The following is a 20,914-nucleotide window of genomic DNA, read 5'->3' as shown; positions in this document are numbered from 1 at the left end:
AATAATAATAGTGGTATCATTTGGCAAGAATAATAACGAATGTATAATCTCCACCCTGACCCAAGCATGTCTGGGCTTGGTGAAAGACAAACCAATGCTGAAGCAGCACATCAGACACGTATGCAACAAGGTCTTGAAGACCAATGAAAATTTGGTCCAATGAAAATTTGGTCCAATGGATCAACGGGCCCACGAGTCCCTATGAAGTCTTAGTTTTAATTGTTCATTTGTGATTACGACATCCGAAAGGATCTTATAGGACACAATCATCCTCTTGAAAGGATTCCTCTAAAATTCTTTACATCCTACAGGAGTTTTGTTTCGAATTTCTTTGGAACATTTAGCAGAGAGTTGGCAAAAATATATGCCTGGTAGACATATGCACACACAATAGTTGTTTTATTAATTAACACAGAGGTTGGACTCAGAGAAGCTGGACCAACCTGACCAGGGTGGAAGCTTAACAAACCAGCAATTGATGCAAATTATTTGTCTGATTCTACTTGTATTTTCTGATCGATTCCATTTGAGTTTTGCAGAGTAATACCTTTGGGATAAAGGAGAGGTTCCACTTGTCAAAGTTTGAGTCCAGTGCATCCCATTCAACTGTCACCGAGGTATCTTTGATGGATGTGAACCGGAGACCTTCTGGGGTGGCTAATTCTGTGGGAAGAGCGGAGGCACCACAATAAAACTTCACCATACCGATATGCTCAAAGTTGTATTTGGCAGGAATAACAACATTTGATGTTTAAAGTAAAATATACTATATGTACACATCAGAGACATTGGGATACTGCGATCGTTAATAGTCATATGGCCGTTGGCATCAAGAGTAATAAGAAATACCAAACTCAGTGGCATTGTGATTAAACAGTGCTCAGAGTCTGGAAGGTCTGTGGTTAGATTCTGACCCTGGCTGGGTCATATGGGACATTTTCACAAAAGTGGGTCAGGTAACGGTAAAGAACAAACTCAAAAATCAACTTGCTTTGATATTCTCGAAATAGTGCTTGAACCCCTTATAAGGCCTAGAAAAATGTTCAAATCATGTCAGCAATGCAGGATCACCATAAGGCCTCCGCACTGACTGGGCAATATATGCTTCATAAAAATTATCGGACAGTCTTTACCGTTACCTGACCCGCTTTTGTGAAAATGTCCCATATCAAAGACTATAAAAATAGTATGTGTATTTCCTTGCTGGATGCTCAGCCTTCTGAGCATAGAGAATGGATAAATACAATGGGTTGGCATCCCATGTGAAGAAAAACATCGCCATCATGAGAGGTTTCAAAAAGTTACTTCTCTAAGGTGTCTGTCCGACTGTGTCTGTCCGTAGTCATGTCTGGTGTTGTCCAACTTTTCTGTCTGCATGTGTGTGCATGCTTTGTGTTTCAGCTCTTCCATAAGCCTTCGGCCCTGAACAATTAATTAAAAATGTAAAAGTTGTCGAGTTTGTTGATACTTGATTGGACAAAAAAAAAACATCGCATGAAATACTATTGGCCAATCAAATACAACGACACACAACATGCTCAAGAAAACAACATCGGCAAGATGTGTTTACTTTGTGCATGCAGCGTGGAATTTACATCATGAAGTGTTGCATGCAGTGCAGAGATTGCATTATGGAGTGTTGCACGCATGTCTGCTGGTCGACCAAATCTAAAATTTCATCAATTTCCTTGAGCTCTTGGATTAAATTTCGCCAGTGTGCTTAGCGATGGAAGAGTGTCAGTGGTGCAACTGAGGTTTGGTCAGCCCGAGGGTTGAAGATGAACCAAACATTGATGGACTGCGGTTACGGTTTGGACCCATCGTGAGTGATCCCAGCAACTCACAAGCACCACAAAGCTGGATTTAGCTGAGAAAGTGCACGTAACTCAACAGCCGTACGACCAGTCGAGAAGATGTGTCTTGCCCCAATCGTTGATGTACAAATTACAATGTTAAATGTTATGTCTGAAAATTAAAAACAAACATTCTTTGTTGGCTCAAATTAGCTTAAGATTTGATAACATGAGGCAACAATCAGATAATTAATGTCATGGGTAAAGTGTTTGTGTGATGTGATGTGATCGTGTCGTGCATGATACAATGCAAGTTCACACACAAAATGTAGAAGCATGAATGTGACTTTGTATGAATCTGAGATAAATGGAACGTAAGCAATGTGACAGTCACTTGCAATGCACTTCCAACACATCCAGTGTGGATATAAACCTGTCACAAGCAAGAATAGTGCCATTTTTCACATGGTTATCTTGCATTGAAGAGTGATGAAAGCTGATGTTCATCCCACTCCAAGTTGAACAGGCATTAACACTATCCTCTCCAAGGAAACAGAGGTCCCAGAGTTATCAGCAATATCTTCCTGTCATCGATGCCTCTCTCCAATGGACAGGGACACAGTGGAAACTATCCTGCTTTGTGTTGAAATTGCCAATGCCCTTGAAGTGCATTAAAAAAAAAAACAAATCCAGAATAAATATATATATATATATACATATATATATATATATATATATATATATATATATATATATATATATATATATATATATATATATATATATATATATATATATATATATATATATTTACCACACCACAAGGGGAAAACCAGAGATGTCAGGATAAGTCAATTTTGAAGAAACTGAAAAACAAAGTTTCAAGACTTTGGTGGACTGTTTAATAACTGTCATATTATATAGATTTATTTTCCAGTAAAAGGAAGAGTGATCATTGGCCGATCAAATTAAGCATGTAGCATTTGCCAAGCTTCTGTGTTATTTAATTTAAGAACAAAGAACGAATCAATGTTGCAAACTGACATCACTGGTTATTCCCTTGTTTAAGAATTGCCATGCAATTTTAACCCAGGATGTGTATTAAATTCATGCTTGTTGGTTATTAGCATACATTACATGACTTTGGTGATCACAGATTATTCTTTTCAACATTAAACAGTCATTGTTTTCTTTTGTTTGATTGGTGTTCAACGCCATACTCAAGGGTATTTCCCTTATATGACGACGGATTCTCCATTTCTTACTCCGCACTACTTGATATGATGGAAAACCGGGAGGAAACCAAGGATAAACCTTCCCCGCGATAGCCAAAGTCACCTCATGTGACTCGCTCATATACCTAAGCAGGTCGATTGGGTGGTGGGTACATCGAATGAGGATGGGTACTCAGACGCGCTAACCATTAAGCCACGGCGTGGGTCCCATAAAAGTCACAATAAAGGTTTGACCAGGCTTGAACCACGATATGCACCAACTACGGAGCCCATGATATAACCAAATAGGCCATTGTAGTGCTCAGAGTTTATGCTGTGAAAGTTTTACAACCTTTCATTTTTTAGTTTCTCAACTCTGAATATTATGGTGGAACAGTTAGTTAACATGAATGAAAGGGAGATAACCAGGAGTAAAGTACTGACAACTCTGGGTTTCTACTTGTTCAGCTTTGACAACACTTGTTTTTTCATTGCACGGCAAAACTTTATACCATATAAATTATGTGACACCCCTGGTTATTTGTTAAAGTAATATTGTGAGAGGAAACCTTATGTTGCCAACTATTGGCAGGTGCAATAACCCTGAAATTTATAAAAAGTGACATCTCTGGTTTTCCCCTTGTGGTCTTCATATATATATATATATATATATATATATATATATATATATATATATATATATATATATATATATATATATATATATATATATCCATACACATATATATATATATATATATATATCCATACATATATATATATATATATATATCCATACACATATATATATATATATATATATATATCTACGAGCCTGGTGTTGGCTCAGTGGTTAGGGCAGCGGCTTGGGATCCAAAAGGTCCTGAGTTCAAGCCCCGTTGGGCCACTGAATTAATACACCAGGGGGTTGACTCAGCCTGTCATCCTTCCGAGGTTGGCGAAATGAGTACCAGTATACTGGGCCGGTGTATACCCCGGTTACAAGAGGTGTACCATATCCCTGTGTCGTAAGAGGCGACCAGGGTTGCGTCAGGAAGGGCATCCGGCGTAAAACATGTGCCAAATCACTATGCGGATCATACGGGTGATCCGCTGTGGCGACCCCTAACGGGAGCAGCCGAAAGAAGAAGAAGATATATATATATATATATATATATATATATATATATATATATATATATATATATATATATATATATATATATATATATATATATATAAGCCTGGTATGTTGGCGCAGTGGTTAGGGCAGCGGCTTGGGATCCAAAAGGTCCTGAGTTCAAGCCCCGTTGGGCCACTGAATTAATACACCAGGGGGTTGACTCAGCCTGTCATCCTTCCGAGGTCGGCGTAATGAGTACCAGTGTACTGGGCCAGTGTATACCCCGGTTAAAATAGGTGTACCATATCCCTGTGTCGTAAGAGGCGACCAGGGTTGCGTCAGGAAGGGCATCCGGCGTAAAACATGTGCCAAATCACTATGCGGATCATACGGGTGATCCGCTGTGGCGACCCCTAATGGGAGCAGCCGAAAGAAGAAGAAGATATATATATATATATATATATATATATATATATATATATATATATATATATATATATATATATATATATATTGTTGCGGATTTCGCGCCCGCCGGCGTGCTGACGGCCACGTAACTCGAATCGCGGCACGTCGCCCACCGGACGGACAATCCAGTCGTGACCCTCTCGGACTAACGCCAGGAACCAGTCACGGGTGGACCTTTCGGTCTCACCGCGATCGAGCCAATCAGCCCCCGCGTGGGACAGGGTTGCTCGCCGACCCGACCTACCTAAGTACCCACGCGGAGGGTAGACCGGGCGATCGCACCTCGCCGCAGGTCGACTCGGACACGGGCCACTTAAGCGACCCGCTCCGTACTATCAGAATAACCGAGCGGTGTTATCGTCCGACCTCGACGGTTCGATTAACCATCGGGCGTATTCAGCCCACTACCAACCCTTTACGTGAAGCAAGATGAGGATTCAATGGAGGAAAAGACGAGCTTAAGCGGGAGAACAGTTCAACAATAAAGCACATTTATTCGCGGCACACGGGAAGCACACAAATACAATTCCACCAAAAGCACACAAAAAAAAGAAAACACAATTCCATTTACACAAAAAGCAAATGTAAAAGCGAAGACAATGCAGAGCTAATACCGACTACCGAGCACACGGCAACAATTATACAATTCAACTTCACAGACGGCGCCGACAACACATACCCAAAACCAAGGAAAAGAATATCCTCAAGAATGAGGCGGGCCTGAGGCCGAGACCGGGTCGCGCCTACCCGTCTGGTGATGAGACGCGGAGCGGCGATGGCGCCTCACTCCGCGGGCCTCGCGGACAGTGCCTGGCAGGGGGTGGGAACGGGGCCCCCTTGGTCGCACTATCTCAGCGCGGGGGGAAAACAGGAGGGGGTTGCTGATGCTCGGGGTATAGAGGATCTTTATTATCCCTGGTGTGCGTCTCCACCTCGGCCAGGTCGCGCTGCCGGCCTCCCTCGGGCGTGCAGCTCCTGGCACCGACGCGAGCACCCCCTCGTCTGCCTTCGCCGCTGCCGCCTCTCCGCCTCTGGACTCTCCACCCTGGACTCTTCTTTGGGCTCTCCTCGTTCGACTCTCTTCAGCTTCTCCAGCTACTGCAGGCTTCGAGCTCCAGACTTCCACACTCCCCTCCGTTCCGACTCCTTCTCGTTCTCTTCTGACGAACACCGTCCTTTTTATCCCCCCGTAGCTTCGCCTTTTACCCCCTCCCTTCGACCTTTCACCTCGCTCCCCATTGGCCCGAGAAAAAGTGGGCGTGAAGGCTTTTTGATCCACAAATTTGCATATATCGATCGTTCTGGAGGCGGGGCCAAATCGCCCCTCGCTCACCGATTGGACGGCAAAAAGTGGGCGTGTGTCATTTTTGATCCGTTTTTGAAGCACAAAATCCGTGATTTTGTACACGCTGTTCGACGCGCGCTCTGCACGAATCCAACACCGGTACCCACAGCGGGGCAAGAACGGTGGCGATGCTACGGTTGCGAGGTGTGACGGGAAGGTCGTGGCGGTTGTGGTGAAGCGGCGTTGTGGTTGGTGGTTGATGTTGTGGTTGTGGTGGTAATCATGACGGGTGGTCCAAAATAAAGATAGTAAAAGAAAAACGGCTATCCTGAAGAGTCGCAGCACGTATAAATGACATGTATTCCCACTAGACAACGGGTTTGGGCCTAACTACACATGCACTTACCGAGATACCTCACCTAAGGGACCTGAATGGTGGTTTGCGAATCTGGTAACCACAACACTACCCCCTTCCCTTTTTACAGACTCGTCCCGAGTCGTCAAATTTTCGTGTGCCATCATGTGTAGTTTTCCCCTAGTACATTTTACCTACGGATCCCCGAGTGCGACATTCATGGTATTCGTGTCCCCAAAATAAATAACCTGAGGGCTGCGTAACTATCTAAACAAACTCACTCACACGGACGACTTAAATAAAATTGCCGGCGCTAGACAGACATGCCGGGGGGCGCACTCATATTTACAGTACATCTTAACCTTAACTTACAAATCTTACACTAAACCATGGCCCAGGATCATTGAACTCTGCAAAAAGAAAGCAGTTAGCAGGGAGCCAGGCTGCCCGCATGCAGTCTCTGGCTCAAACAATGCAGGTGACAGGGAACGTGGCTGGCTGCTCACACGCAGTCCAAGGCCTTCCCTTTTGAACTGAACGCAGTGAACCACAACGGTGCATGGGCTGCACAAACGTAGTCTCCGTGCCAGCTCAAGTGGCACACGCAATGAGCACAACGAATGGATGCATGAACACAAACACGGTGCACGGGCCGCCACTGCAGGCCCGTGTTGTCGCTGCCAACGGAGCAGTTCTTGCAGCTTGCAAACTGTTGCTTGCTGATCCTGGCGCACATGGCAATGAACAGGGGGGTGGGGCAAAGCAAAAATTGAACGGGGCTGGTGCACGTGGGCAGTGGGCATGGCATGGCAAAGGTGGCAGGCAAACACAGCCCGCAGAAGAAGGCCGCTGCAGGCAAACACAGCCGGCAGATGAACTGGCCGGCACAGGCCTTGAAGTAAAACAGCCAGCAGATGAACTGGCCGGCACAGGCCTTGAAGAAAAACAGCCAGCAGATGAACTGGCCGGCACAGGCCTTGAAGCAAACACGGCCAGCCGATGGCACAGGCCTTGCAGCAAACACGGCCAGCCGATGGCACAGGCCTTGCAGCAAACACGGCCAGCCGATGGCACAGGCCTTGCAGCAAAACAACAGCTGCCGATGAAGTTGGCCGGCCTCCGCCTTGAAGACAAAACACGGCCAGCCGATGAAGTTGGCCAGCTTTTGCCGTTCAGTGGAGGTTGGTGGAGGGAGTGCGGTGGTGCTGGCCACTTGGAAGGCGGGCTCGGACCTACCTACCTGTCTCCCTCCCACCTATCGCCTTTGCCTGTCACTGTACATACCCACTCCCTTAATTTGTCAAACCCCAATTTAGCCCCAACTTATTTTTTTGTTGTTTTTATGTTTACTTCCCCACTATAAATCGTCCCCTAACCCCCTTTATCGTCCTTGTTCGGCTAACCTATCCTGTCACCTAGCCTACTCCCAAACCCTACGTTCCTTCCCGGAGGGGAATAAGGAGAGCTAACGTCCTGTGTCGAGGCCCAACGAAGCCTCAGAATGGCCTCCCCAGAGTTCGGCGATCTAACCCAAAGTGGGTCCAGCGGCCCACAACGAGAGCGAGGGGATGGATGGTGCGGAGGGTACATCTCCTAATCTACCCTAACCATTAAACTGTTAAACTACCCCGGGGCTTCAACAAGCGCCTCTCGCTTAAACTATTGGTTCTAACAACCCAGATTCCCGTCGCCTGTGTTGGTGTCCTCACAATTTCGGGCCTCGCCCCCCAATTTTCTCTCTCCGTGCCCTCACACGGTCTCCTGGCTGGGACACGTGGCTCCCTTAGGCAGGCACGACCCTCTGCCGAATCTCCCGCTATGGCACCCCCCGGGCACTACACTGCCTCCGAGCCTACCAGCTCCCTAACACCGGGGAGTGCCCCCATGGCACCTCCCTGAAACGCACACGTGGCAGGCCGGCCTCCCGGGCCCCTTTCCGAGGGTCACCCGTGCCCACAACACTGCCCACGCGGCTAATGGCGCCCCGGGCCCCCGCACCAAGCAGGCGCACCCGTGCCCACTACTCTATCCCGGCCCCCCATGGGCCCATGGCCTACCGCGGCCGACTAGCCTGGTGCCCGGGGTACCCACTCAGCGATACTCACCTTTCGCAGCCACGCTCCCAAGCCCGTCAACAGGGCTCCTGCACCCCTCCAAATGGGTTTCGAGCCTACTTTCCCACCAACAACAACACGACCTCCATTTTTCAATTTGACTAACCCAGCTAACTCACTCTACACTGACCCCGGGGTCCCTTGGGCGGGAGTCACTCCTCCCCCCCAATCACTCATCGCACCATGCATTCCCCATTCGCTCCACTCACACAGACCCGCTGGCCTCACTCACTCAACAAGTACTCACCTCACAACTCACCAACTCTTCAACACACACACCACCGAACTCTGCCATCCTCCTAACTACCTCCCCTAACTAACTCGTGCTCCCACGTCGTCCCTTAAACTACAGCACGTTCCTTTTAACACTACGTAGCTAAGCTACGTCCCCTCTACACACTCACAAGTCTGTCACGGTCTCCAAAATAATCCCATAAATCAATTTCCCAACCTAAATCTGGCTACAATCCCTCTAACTAATCCATTCCACGGACTCCATGAGGACTTACCCCTGCCCCATGAAGTCGGTCTAGCTAAGCTAACCCTTCCCCCTAACTAGTTTCCATCCTGTGCCCCTGGGTAAGGGGGTCTTTCACCCCTTGCCCAGGAATCCTGTACACCCGAAAGTGAGGCTTGTTTTTCCCTTTTTTTTTTTATGCCCAGCACCTGCGCGGCAACTCAGAGCTCGCGCACTTTGCACCTGCCCGTGACGTCATGCAGCTGCACGTGTTCCTCGTCCCTCCTTGGACGGCACCAACCGGCAGAGATACCACTCCTGCCGGATTCCAACCACACGTGCAGCCATGACGTCACCGTGCGCATAAAAAAAAGCACAAGCCCCACGTCTCGAGGGGTTCCCCACGCGAACACATGTGCTTTGCCTGTTGGAGCTTAACACACACGATCGCGTGGAGAACCCGTCCGGTCCAAATCCATTTACCTGCCTAAACTTTGTCCGTCCGCGGGATCGGCAAATCCACCGCGTGCGTTTCCGGACCGGGACTTCACCCTCGCAAGCGAGCACGTGGTGGTCTCGTGCGTTGCACAGCACGAACCGCGTGCTCACTGCTGGGTGAACCCGGCACGGTCCTCGAAACAACTACAGCCGCTACCCGGCTTTCTTTCTCTGTCGCCGTCGTCGCCTCCATTCCACACACGCACACCTGCGTGTTCCGACGCACACAGTCCACTCCATCACATACACACCGGGAGACGCGGCTGCGTGCTCCCGCATGCCAACCGACATCTCCCTCTCATACCGCTCTCTCACACACACGGTCTCCCTGGCACACAGCGACCCTGCACACGGCCGTTCACTCACGCGTGCCTCACTACTCACACAAACCACACCACTCACACGTGGTGCTCCATTCACTCGCGCGGGGGAACCCACCCGCGGTGCCTCACCCACGCACGCGAGGGCACTCAACCGCTGTTCCTCATCCACACACCGTGCCTCACTCATACACGCGGGGGCACTCACCCGCGGTACCTCACTCATACACACGGCGACACTCACACACGCGGTCTCTTCCACACAACGTCCCTCACTCATACACGCGGGGGAACTAACCCGCGGTGCCTCACTCACACTCCGTGCCTCATCCACACACGCGGGGGCACTCACCCGCGGTGCCTGATCCACACCCCGTCCCTCACTCACACACGCGGGGGAACTCAACCGCGGTGCCTCATCCACACACGGCGTGCTGGGAAGCACGTACTCCGGCACCATCGCCACCATACCACTCACACACGGGGTCGCTTCCACACACGGTGCCGCACTCACACCTTGCACCACACACACAGGGACAACCACACTGGGGATTCGTGTCCCCACAAGGGTCTCCGGGGCCTCTACACCCCCCAAGCTCTCCGTGCACCCGTCCACAGCACCCGTCCCCTCAACCTCGCAAAGCACGACCGAACTCACCTGGTCGTGACTCGCCTCAAGGGGGCATACTCCCTCCCCTCGTTCCTGGAGGAGGCCATCCAGCTGCTCGCACCGGGTCCCTGCACGCTCCGCGAGCTCACCCCCATTATCCTCCACTACCTCTGTGTGTGTGTGTGTGCGTCACTTACCCCGTCTTCCTCGTGTAGTCTTTCCTCTATTTTTTCTATCTCCCGTGTCTCTGCCAACTCTTCACCCTTTACCTCCCTTGTCTCCACTATTATTTCCTTTGTCACGGCCTTCATGCCCGCCTGCAGGCATCGGCCCATGTTCTGCGTCTCACCCCGGAACTTTTTCATTTCTTCCTTCATGTTTGCTTCCATTCCGTTTATTTGCTTGTTCATTTCGTTTTTCATTTCATTTGTATTTGTATCCATCTTTTCGTTCATGCCTTTCATTTTGTTTGTATTTGTATCCATCGTCGTTTTCACTTCATTCATTTGCTTGTTCATGTCTTTCATTTCGTTTTTATTTGTATCCATCTTTTCGTTTATTTGTTTGTTCATGTCTTTCATTTCGTTTTTTATTTCATTTGTCATTGCCGCCAGCATGGCGCATAGCTGGGCCACGTCGGGTGCGCTTGAGTGAGCCGTTTCGGCAGGGGTTGGGGAAGGGTCTTGGTGGAGAGGGGGGGGGGGAGGTGTCGTACACCGCGGCCGCTGCCGCACCCACCTCGGGTCCTGGGTTCAGTTGGGCGAGTCCGTGTTCCTGCACAATCAACATTTCCTGCTCGGGGATTCCATCCTGGACCATGGACTCTACATTATTACACATATACATTTCTAATACCCCCGGCTCCCGCTCGCCTTGAGACGCCATCTTGCTTCTCGTGAAGGGTTAATTTGCTCGCTCGTAATTTGGAGGGAATCGGGGGTCGCTTCTCTCACCCCTGGACCGATTCCCGTAAATTTAGCCGGAGACAGGAGAGCCCGTTTTCCTGTTCTCCGATACCAGTGCCGCGAGGAGGGCGATGAGTTTATATCGCACGACCTGACACCAGTGTTGCGGATTTCGCGCCCGCCGGCGTGCTGACGGCCACGTAACTCGAATCGCGGCACGTCGCCCACCGGACGGACAATCCAGTCGTGACCCTCTCGGACTAACGCCGGGAACCAGTCACGGGTGGACCTTTCGGTCTCACCGCGATCGAGCCAATCAGCCCCCGCGTGGATAGGGTTGCTCGCCGGTCGACCTACCTAAGTACCCACGCGGAGGGTAGACCGGGCGATCGCACCTCGCCGCAGGTCGACTTCGGACACGGGCCACTTAAGCGACCCGTTCCGTACTATCAGAATAACCGAGCGGTGTTATCGTCGACCTCGACGGTTCGATTAATTATCGGGCGTATTCAGCCCACCACCAACCCTTTACGTGAAGCAAGATGAGGATTCAATGGAGGAAAAGACGAAGCGAAGCGGGAGAACAGTTCAACAATAAAGCACATTTATTCGCGGCACACGGGAAGCACACAAATACAATTCCACCAAAAGCACACAAAAAAAAGAAAACACAATTCCATTTACACAAAAAGCAAATGTAAAAGCGAAGACAATGCAGAGCTAATACCGACTACCGAGCACACGGCAACACTTATACAATTCAACTTCACAGACGGCGCCGACAACACATACCCAAAACCAAGGAAAAGAATATCCTCAAGAATGAGGCGGGCCTGAGGCCGAGACCGGGTCGCGCCTACCCGTCTGGTGATGAGACGCGGAGCGGCGATGGCGCCTCACTCCGCGGGCCTCGCGGACAGTGCCCGGGCAGGGGGGTGGGAACGGGGCCCCTTGGTCGCACTATCTCAGCGCGGGGGGAAAACAGGAGGGGGTTGCTGATGCTCGGGGTATTGAGGATCTTTATTATCCCTGGTGTGCGTCTCCACCTCGGCCAGGTCGCGCTGCCGGCCTCCCTCGGGCGTGCAGCTCCTGGCACCGACGCGAGCACCCCCTCGTCTGCCTTCGCCGCTGCCGCCTCTCCGCCTCTGGACTCTCCACCCTGGACTCTTCTTTGGGCTCTCCTCGTTCGACTCTCTTCAACTTCTCCAGCTACTGCAGGCTTCGAGCTCCAGACTTCCACACTCCCCTCCGTTCCGACTCCTTCTCGTTCTCTTCTGACGAACACCGTCCTTTTTATCCCCCCGTAGCTTCGCCTTTTACCCCCTCCCTTCGACCTTTCACCTCGCTCCCCATTGGCCCGAGAAAAAGTGGGCGTGAAGGCTTTTTGATCCACAAATTTGCATATATCGATCGTTCTGGAGGCGGGGCCAAATCGCCCCTCGCTCACCGATTGGACGGCAAAAAGTGGGCGTGTGTCATTTTTGATCCGTTTTTGAAGCACAAAATCCGTGATTTTGTACACGCTGTTCGACGCGCGCTCTGCACGAATCCAACACCGGTACCCACAGCGGGGCAAGAACGGTGGCGATGCTACGGTTGCGAGGTGTGACGGGAAGGTCGTGGCGGTTGTGGTGAAGCGGCGTTGTGGTTGGTGGTTGATGTTGTGGTTGTGGTGGTAATCATGACGGGTGGTCCAAAATAAAGATAGTAAAAGAAAAACGGCTATCCTGAAGAGTCGCAGCACGTATAAATGACATGTATTCCCACTAGACAACGGGGTTTGGGCCTAACTACACATGCACTTACCGAGATACCTCACCTAAGGGACCTGAATGGTGGTTTGCGAATCTGGTAACCACAACAATATATATATATATATATATATATATATATATATATATATATATATATATATATATATATATATATATATATATATATATATATATATATATATATATATATATATATATATATATATATATATATATATATATATATATATATATATATATATATATATATGCCTGGTGTGTTGGCGCAGTGGTTAGGGCAGCGGGTTGGGATCCAAAAGGTCCTGAGTTCAAGCCCCGTTGGGCCACTGAATTAATACACCAGGGGGTTGACTCAGCCTGTCATCCTTCCGAGGTCGGCGTAATGAGTACCAGTGTACTGGGCCGGTGTATACCCCGGTTAAAATAGGTGTACCATATCCCTGTGTCCTAAGAGGAGACCAGGGTTGCGTCAGGAAGGGCATCCGGCGTAAAACATGTGCCAAATCACTATGCGGATCATACGGGTGATCCGCTGTGGCGACCCCTAACGGGAGCAGCCGAAAGAAGAAGAAGAAGAAGATATATGTTGTTGTTCATCTTTCAGCTGCTCCCGTTAGGGGTCGCCACAGCGGATCATCCGTTATGATCCGCATACTGATTTGGCACAGGTTTTACGCCGGATGCCCTTCCTGACGCAACCCTGGTCGCCTCTTACGACACAGGGATCAGGATTTGGGTTTCGCCATGATTCCGGGCTGCTCTACACCCTGCCCAGTGCAGAGCCCCCGTCCTCAAGCGATCCTCCAACCCAAGCCTCCGAGTAGCCGGATTACAGGCGCACGCCACTACGCCCGGTAAAAAAAAAAGATATGTATATGTATATGTATATATATATATATATATATATATATATATATATATATATATATATATATATATATATATATATATATATATATATATATATATATATATATATATATATATATATATATATATATATATATATATATATATATATATCCAGTGTATATATAGTGTTACGGTTGTGGAAATTCGCATTACACCATAAAGAGTCCTCAGGTGAGATATATCGATAAGTCCATGTGTAGTTAGCCCAAACCCATTGAAAAGAGGGAATTTATGTGATCCATCCGGGCTGCGATGCTTTGAGTTAGCCATTTTTCTGTTCTATCTTTTATTTCAAACAAACAGCATCTCAACAACCACGCCATCGCCACCACAGCGCCAACCACACTACAACCACGCCACCTCCACCACCTACGCTACCACATCTTCACCACTCGCGATTCAGTAAGCACCGTGCGGTCACGATCTCCGCGGAAGAACAAATCAAACCACCAACGATGCTTGTGGGTTTTTCTTGCCATTTTTCCCCACGCTTGGTGTGAAGGAAGGGGGGAGGGCAGCTCGCCGCTGATTGGTGGATGAACAGCCTGAGGCGGTCGGGGTGAGAGAGCGCCCCTTTTCGAGAACCTTCTCAAAGGAGGGTGGAGCCGAAAACGGGGCAGGGCGAAGGGCAGATCCGGCACCTACAAAAGGGACGAACGAGTTGGTCTTCATTTGGGATGGTTTGGAGTTCAGAGTTGAGTTGGTTCGGGGGTTGTTTGGTTGGTTGCTCGGTTGGTCTTTTGTTGTGTGGAGTTCGGAGTGAGCCTTCTGGTTCGGGTCGCGAGCTTGTGGTTCCTGCCCTGTTCGGTGATCCTCGCGCGGGCCCTGAGACCCCGTGCGCGAGCGCGGGAAGTAGCGCCGAACGAGCCCCGTCCGTTCCCCCAAGAGTCCCGTCCGAGCTGTCGGGCGGACGACGCGAGCTACGCACGGGAGAAGGACTCGACGCGCCCAGGGAAGTCGCGACTTCCTTTTCTTTTGGGGTTTTTGTGTAAATGTCTGTGTGTGGCGCCAGTCTGCAAAGTAGAAACTGTTTAAGTGCATGTAGATAAACCTTTGCTTTTATTCGGTTGTAGCTCTGCATTGTTTCTTTTGTTTTAACTGTTATATGTGCATCTTTGTATGGCTGTATATACGTGCTTGCTTTGTGTCTGTGTGTGTAAATAAAGTGCATTGTGTGAACTGTTTCCCCGTTTCGCTGCGTCCTTTCGTTTGATTGAATCTCCATCTTGCATCATGTAAGGGGTTCGTAGTGGGTTTAAAACGCCCGGTAATTAATCGGAACCGTCAAGGCCGACGATAACACCGCTCAGTTATCACTGTAGCACGGAACGGACCGCTTAAGCGGTTCGTGTCCGGAGTCGGCCTGTGGCGTGGTACGATCGCCCAGTCGACCACTCGCGCAGGTACTTAGGTAGGTCGAATTTGGCGAGCAACCCTATCCTGCGCGGGTGGGCAATTGGCACGATCGCGGTGGGGTTAAACCCCCACCCGTGACGAGCTTCCGGCGTTGTTCCGAGAGGGTCACAACTGAATTGTCCGTTCCGGTGGGCGCGAATTCGCAACAATATATATATGTATGTATATATATATATATATATATATATATATATATATATATATATATATATATATATATATATATATATATATATATATATATATATATATATATATATATATACAGTAAGTCCTCGCTAACCGGAAGTTCGCATATCGTAGTTTCGATTATTCGTAATTTAGTTTTAATAACCAATTTTTCAATTATCGCAAACATTTTATGCCTATCGTAATGTCATTGCAAGGAAAAACGCAAAAAAAAAGTTTCAAACTGCCTGCAAAAAACAACAATCACACAGGATGCGCATAAACACACTTTCACTTCACTGCGCATGTACTGTACGCTGTACTGTACGTATTCTCTTCACGCTCGCCTGCATACCTTCCAGTATGAATCCCAAGCGACCCGCAAGTCTTTAGCCGAGCACACCTCGTTTCAAGAGACAACGAAAGGCTGTCACATTGAAGGTGAAATTGGATATAATTAAAAGACATGAACGAGGTGAAGGGACAACGGAAATCGGCCGCGCGCAGCAATCGCTGCATCGACTGTACATTCGATCGTTCAAAGTTCGGCAAAGATAAAGAAAATATCACAGATTGCGACCAGTTCGAGTGCAACGACACTAACGAGAATGAGAGATGGCGCCATGCACAACATGGAGCGTTTATTATGTGTGTGGATAGAAGATCAAACTAAACGTCGCATGCCATTATCTCTTGTGATACAAGAAAAAGCGCGTAGTTTGTTAGGGCATTGACCCACGATTACGTGATCAATTACTTCTCCAATCATGTTGAGAAGTATCTCCAAGGAGAACAACATTGACAACAAATCTTTGCTGCTTGTAGACAATGCTCCTGCCCATCCTCAGCAAATGGAAGACTGGTGTGAAAACGTGCAGGTAGTATTTTTACCACCAAATACTACCTCACTTTTACAGCCTATGGATCAGGGAGTTATTGCTGCTTTTAAAGCCTATTATGTTAAGCATACCATGCTGCAGCTTATCAAAAAAAACTGATAAGGACAAGCTATCAATCAAGGAGTTTTGGCGAACATACAACATAAAAATGGCTTTGGAAAACATTGAGGATTCATGGGCGGAGGCGAGTGCCTCCACAATGAACGCTGTGTGAAAGAAAGTGTGGCCCGAGTGTGTCCACAATTTCACGGGGTTTGCTGATGTTCCGTTGATTACAAGTCAAATTGTAGACCTGGCGCAGGAGGTTGGTTTGAAGAGGTTGACGAAGAGGACGTGGATGACTTACTGGAGTCTCATGCAGAACCCTTAAGCAATGAAGATCTTATGGAGTTGGAACAGCAGTGGGCTCTTGAGGAAGAAGAAGATGCTGTGACACCTTCATCCGAGCATCTCACCATGAAAAACCTCAGCCAAATCCTCAGCTCATTTGAAAGTGCCACAGAATTTGTTATCGAGCAAGATCCAAATCTTGAAAGGAGCACTGATTTTAGCTCTGTTGTTTATGATGCCCTTTGTTGCTACAAGGAACGTTATGCAGCAAAGAAAAAGAAAGCCATCCAGCCCACTCTCCATGCATTTTTCAAGCCAAAAGATGCAGCACCAACTCCATCCACCATCCAGGATGCTCCTTCAACCAGCTGCCAAGAGACCGTTCCCGCTGGTGAAGAAAGTGACAGCACAGTGTCAAGTGAAGAGCGGGACGATTCTGCCACTCCGCAAGTGTGACTTGTCCACCGCAATCAACTCCGTTCCTCCAGCCTCGGGGTAAGTCTCCACGACTCGAGGAGTGTGTTTTGTTTATTTGTGTTTATGTCCAAAAAATTCCGAGCCAAAAACACATCCCCCCTTTAACACATTGGTTTCTATGGGAAAATATGTTTTGTTTAACACAGTTTCGCTTATCATAAGGTTTTCCAGGAACGCAACCCTTGCGAAAAGCGAGGACTTACTGTGTATATATATATGTATATATATATATATATATATATATATATATATATATATATATATATATATATATATATATATATATATATATATATATATATATATATATATATATATATATATATATATATATATGAATACATACACTCGCGTGGATTAACAAGCTGAGGTCGCCTCACCACATGTCGTGACAGTGGGACAAACATTGCCACGTTATTAAAAACACCTCATCACAACATTATTAGAAACACCTCACCACAACTGTCAGGTCAAGCCAGATGAGATCTGTGATTTGCTACAGGTACCATGTAAACCTGTACCAAACAGTTTCATAGTTGAGTTGTCAGTGACTAAACCATCTCCCCCACCAGTATTTCTGGTGAAGAGGGTGTATGGATTTGGACACCAAGCAGGATTAAAAACAAAACCTGTCAAAGGGTGGAGCTCCTTTTGAGCTAACGGCCATCAATTATGAGTGCCTAACTGTGTCTGCGGACGTCCTCCTGCTGTTGGGTTTCCTTTTTTGGGGAGATTGGTGGCAGGATTTGCACTCTGGCCAATGTAAAAACACTTAATTCTGCAAAACCCTCAAATGTCAGGAAATCTGATAACTCACTCCGTGGAAGTAACTCTTATGCTGCTGCCTTTCACAGGGCATATCAATGGATGATGGGATTGGTGCAAAGCCCTCGGGACCCCCTTTCCTTGATGATCGGAGGAAAACCACGGGTAAACCTCCAGGGTCAGATTGTTGTGGTGTGTGGTGGAGTGGTGCTGAGATATCGTCCACCAGACAGTATCGTCCATCTCCTTGAGTTAACCTGAGGCAGTCCCTATGGGTGGGTGCCTAGAATGTCCTTTCTCTAAGAGAGGATGATCACCTATTTCTACTATCATCTGAGCTCAAGCATTTGAACATAGATATTTCAACACACTCTGAGCTTCAGTGACCGGATAGTGGTGAGATCATGGCGGGTGGTCACACCTACCATTGGTCTGATCATTCAGATGGTTACCGTGCCCAAGGAGTTGTTGTAGCTGTGTCCAATAAGCTGACTCCAATGATAATTGAGGAAACCGGTCAATGAGAGTATTATGAGTTTCAGGATTCGTCACTCCTTGGGTATCATTCGCCTGGTGTCTGGATATGGTCCACGTGGGTCTGGAACTGTGAACCGAATAGCACGAAGGTCCTTGACCTTGTAAGAAGTCATGGACTTAGGGTGTCTGGTTCATGGTTGCTGGAGAATGATCAAGAACTGCAGGGTTGACCAAAGTGCTCAGTTCCTCAATACCGACTACAGGCTTGTGTTAGCAACTCTGAAGTTGCAGCTTAAATCCGGGAGAATGGTACCATCCCAGCCTCGGCTGGATGTTGACAATTTTAAAGATGAGAGGGTAGTGGAGGAGTTTGCGAACAGACTGATTGGGGGGGACTGGGTGCTTTGGGGAATCTTGAAGAGTTGTGGAGTGCTTTCAAGACCACCCTCCTTGATGTTGCCGGTGGATGTCTTAGAACTCACCACAGGGCAAAGAAGAATGTCTCTCAAGGGAAACTGGATAAGATTGACCAGTCGCAGGGCCAGGCTGAATGGCAGAGCTGAGCTGTTCAGGGAGCTGAGATGTAAAACTGTACATGCGCGAAGGGTGGTCAAGGAGGCCTATGTGCGAGGAATCTGTGAGGGGGTAGAGCATCACCTGTGGTCAAGTGATTCTCATCCTACTTACAGGGGAATCTGTGCATTGCTTTCCTCCAAGCCCATCCCTCGGTGTACTGCAGTTAGAGCAGAGTGTGGTGGGCTTTTGACAGAGCAGTCCAAAGTGAAGGTCCACTCGGCTGGTTACTTTGAGCGGCTGTACCAGGCTAATCAACCAGTTGTCAAGTTGGACATCAGGGGAATTTCTATCCCTATTGTTGACCCTCCAATCAACTGTGATCCACCTTGGTTTGTGGAAACACGGACTGCGGTGAACCAGTTGAAATGGGGTAAAGCTCCTGGGATCAGTGGCATTCATACTCAACTTCTCAAGGCTGGTGTAAATGCTGTACTCATGTCATTGCATGCAGTACTGTGCTCTGCCTGGAACACAAGCATCATCCAAACTGACTGGAATAGGGGCCTTGGTGTCCCTCTCTGGAAATGGAAGGGGAATCACTAGGACTGCCACAACTACCGAGGGGTGATGCTGCTCTCAGTGCTGGGCAAGATTTTTGCTCAGATAATTCTTGAGAGGGTTCACCACCCTCTGCTTGAGCACCAGTGTCCAGAGCAGTCAGGCTTTACACTAAAGAGGCCAACGATTGACCGTGTCCTTGCCCTCCGGGTCCTCACCGAATGCAGACGAGAGTTTTGGCAGGGGCTGCTTGCAGCCTATGTTGATCTCTGCAAATCATTTGACTCAGTGAATTGGGATGCCCTCTGGAGGATGGTTGGTCTTCTAGGGGTGCTACGAAAACTGATAAATCTGATGTCTGAATTATACAATTGTACTGAGAGTGCTGTGAGATGTGATGATACCATCACCACCATCTGCCTAAGTACCAGGATCCAGAGAAATCAGGCTTTACACCAAAGAGGTCAATGATTGACTGTGTCCTTGCCCTTCATTTCCTCACCAAACGCAGATGAGTTTCGGCATGGGCTGCTTGCATCCTATGTTAATCTCTGCAAAGTGTTCGATCCAGTGAATTGGGATGCCCTCTGGAGGATTCTTGGTCTTCCTGGGGTGCCACCAAAACTGATCAACCTGATATCAGAACTATACCCTGGTCCTGAGAGTGCTGTGAGATGTGAGTTCATCAGTGGTGTTCACTGGCCCCCACACTTTTCAGTCCTTGTTAGGACTGGATTCTGCAGAGTATGTTGGAGAGATCTCGCTGTGATGCATCATTTGGGAATGTCAAGATCTCTGACCTTGATTTTGCAGATGATGCAGTCATCTTTGTGGAGACTCTGGATATCCTTTTGGGAGCCCTCAAATTGCTGAATGAGGAGTCAGAGCCACTGGGATTTTGGGTTTCCTGGGTCAAAGCTAAAATCCAGACTTTCAGTGACATCTTAGATGCTGCTATCTTGTCTGTACCTGTTTGTGGTGAGGATGTTGAGGTCACAGAGAGATTCACTTACCTTGGCAGTGATATTAATGTCTCTGCTGGCTGTGAGCCAGATGTCAATAGACGTTTGGGTCGGGCCTGGGGAGTCGTGGATTCACTGGATCACGTGGTGTGGCACTGTTGTTACCTGTGCAGAGGACGAAATTCTGAGTCCTCAGGTCCTTGGTGCTTCCAGTCTTGCTCTACGGATGTGAGACTTGGACTCTGACCACTGATCTGAGATGGAGACTTCATTCCTTTGGTACCCGGTCCTTTCAGAGAATCCTTGGCTATCGCTGGGCAGACTTTGTGTCCAACGAGTGGTTGCTGAGAGAGACTCAAATGAGATTTGTTACCTGCATAGTCCGTGAGCGTCAGCTGCGGCTGTATGGACACGTGGCTCATTTTTCTGATGCTAATCCTACTCACCAGATTCTCTCATTGGGGGAGCCTCGTGAGTGGAGGAGGCCAATGGGCTGAGCATGTGCCTCATGGTTGCA

At 48.2% G+C, this 20,914-nt stretch overlaps 1 protein-coding gene across 8 annotated transcripts in view; it reads right to left on the bottom strand.

Moving 5' to 3' along the window:
- The window catches only part of LOC147012777 (tenascin-N-like), a 342,994-nt gene that overhangs the window by 221,462 nt on the left and 100,618 nt on the right, over positions 1 to 20,914 (bottom strand). For all 8 annotated transcript variants that reach the window (XM_085853955.1, XM_085853961.1, XM_085853957.1 and 5 more), the window contains exon 6: positions 548 to 663. In XM_085853955.1, the coding sequence (XP_085710081.1) occupies positions 548 to 663 (116 nt within the window). The remainder of the gene's footprint in view (positions 1 to 547; positions 664 to 20,914) is intronic.

Source organism: Eptatretus burgeri, chromosome 14 (genome assembly GCF_056783735.1).
Source record: "Eptatretus burgeri isolate ZD-2024b chromosome 14, Ebu_testis_v1, whole genome shotgun sequence".
Lineage (NCBI taxonomy): Eukaryota > Metazoa > Chordata > Myxini > Myxiniformes > Myxinidae > Eptatretus > Eptatretus burgeri.
The sequence above is the reverse complement of the archived record's forward strand: the minus strand, read 5'-3'. Positions and strand labels throughout refer to the sequence as shown.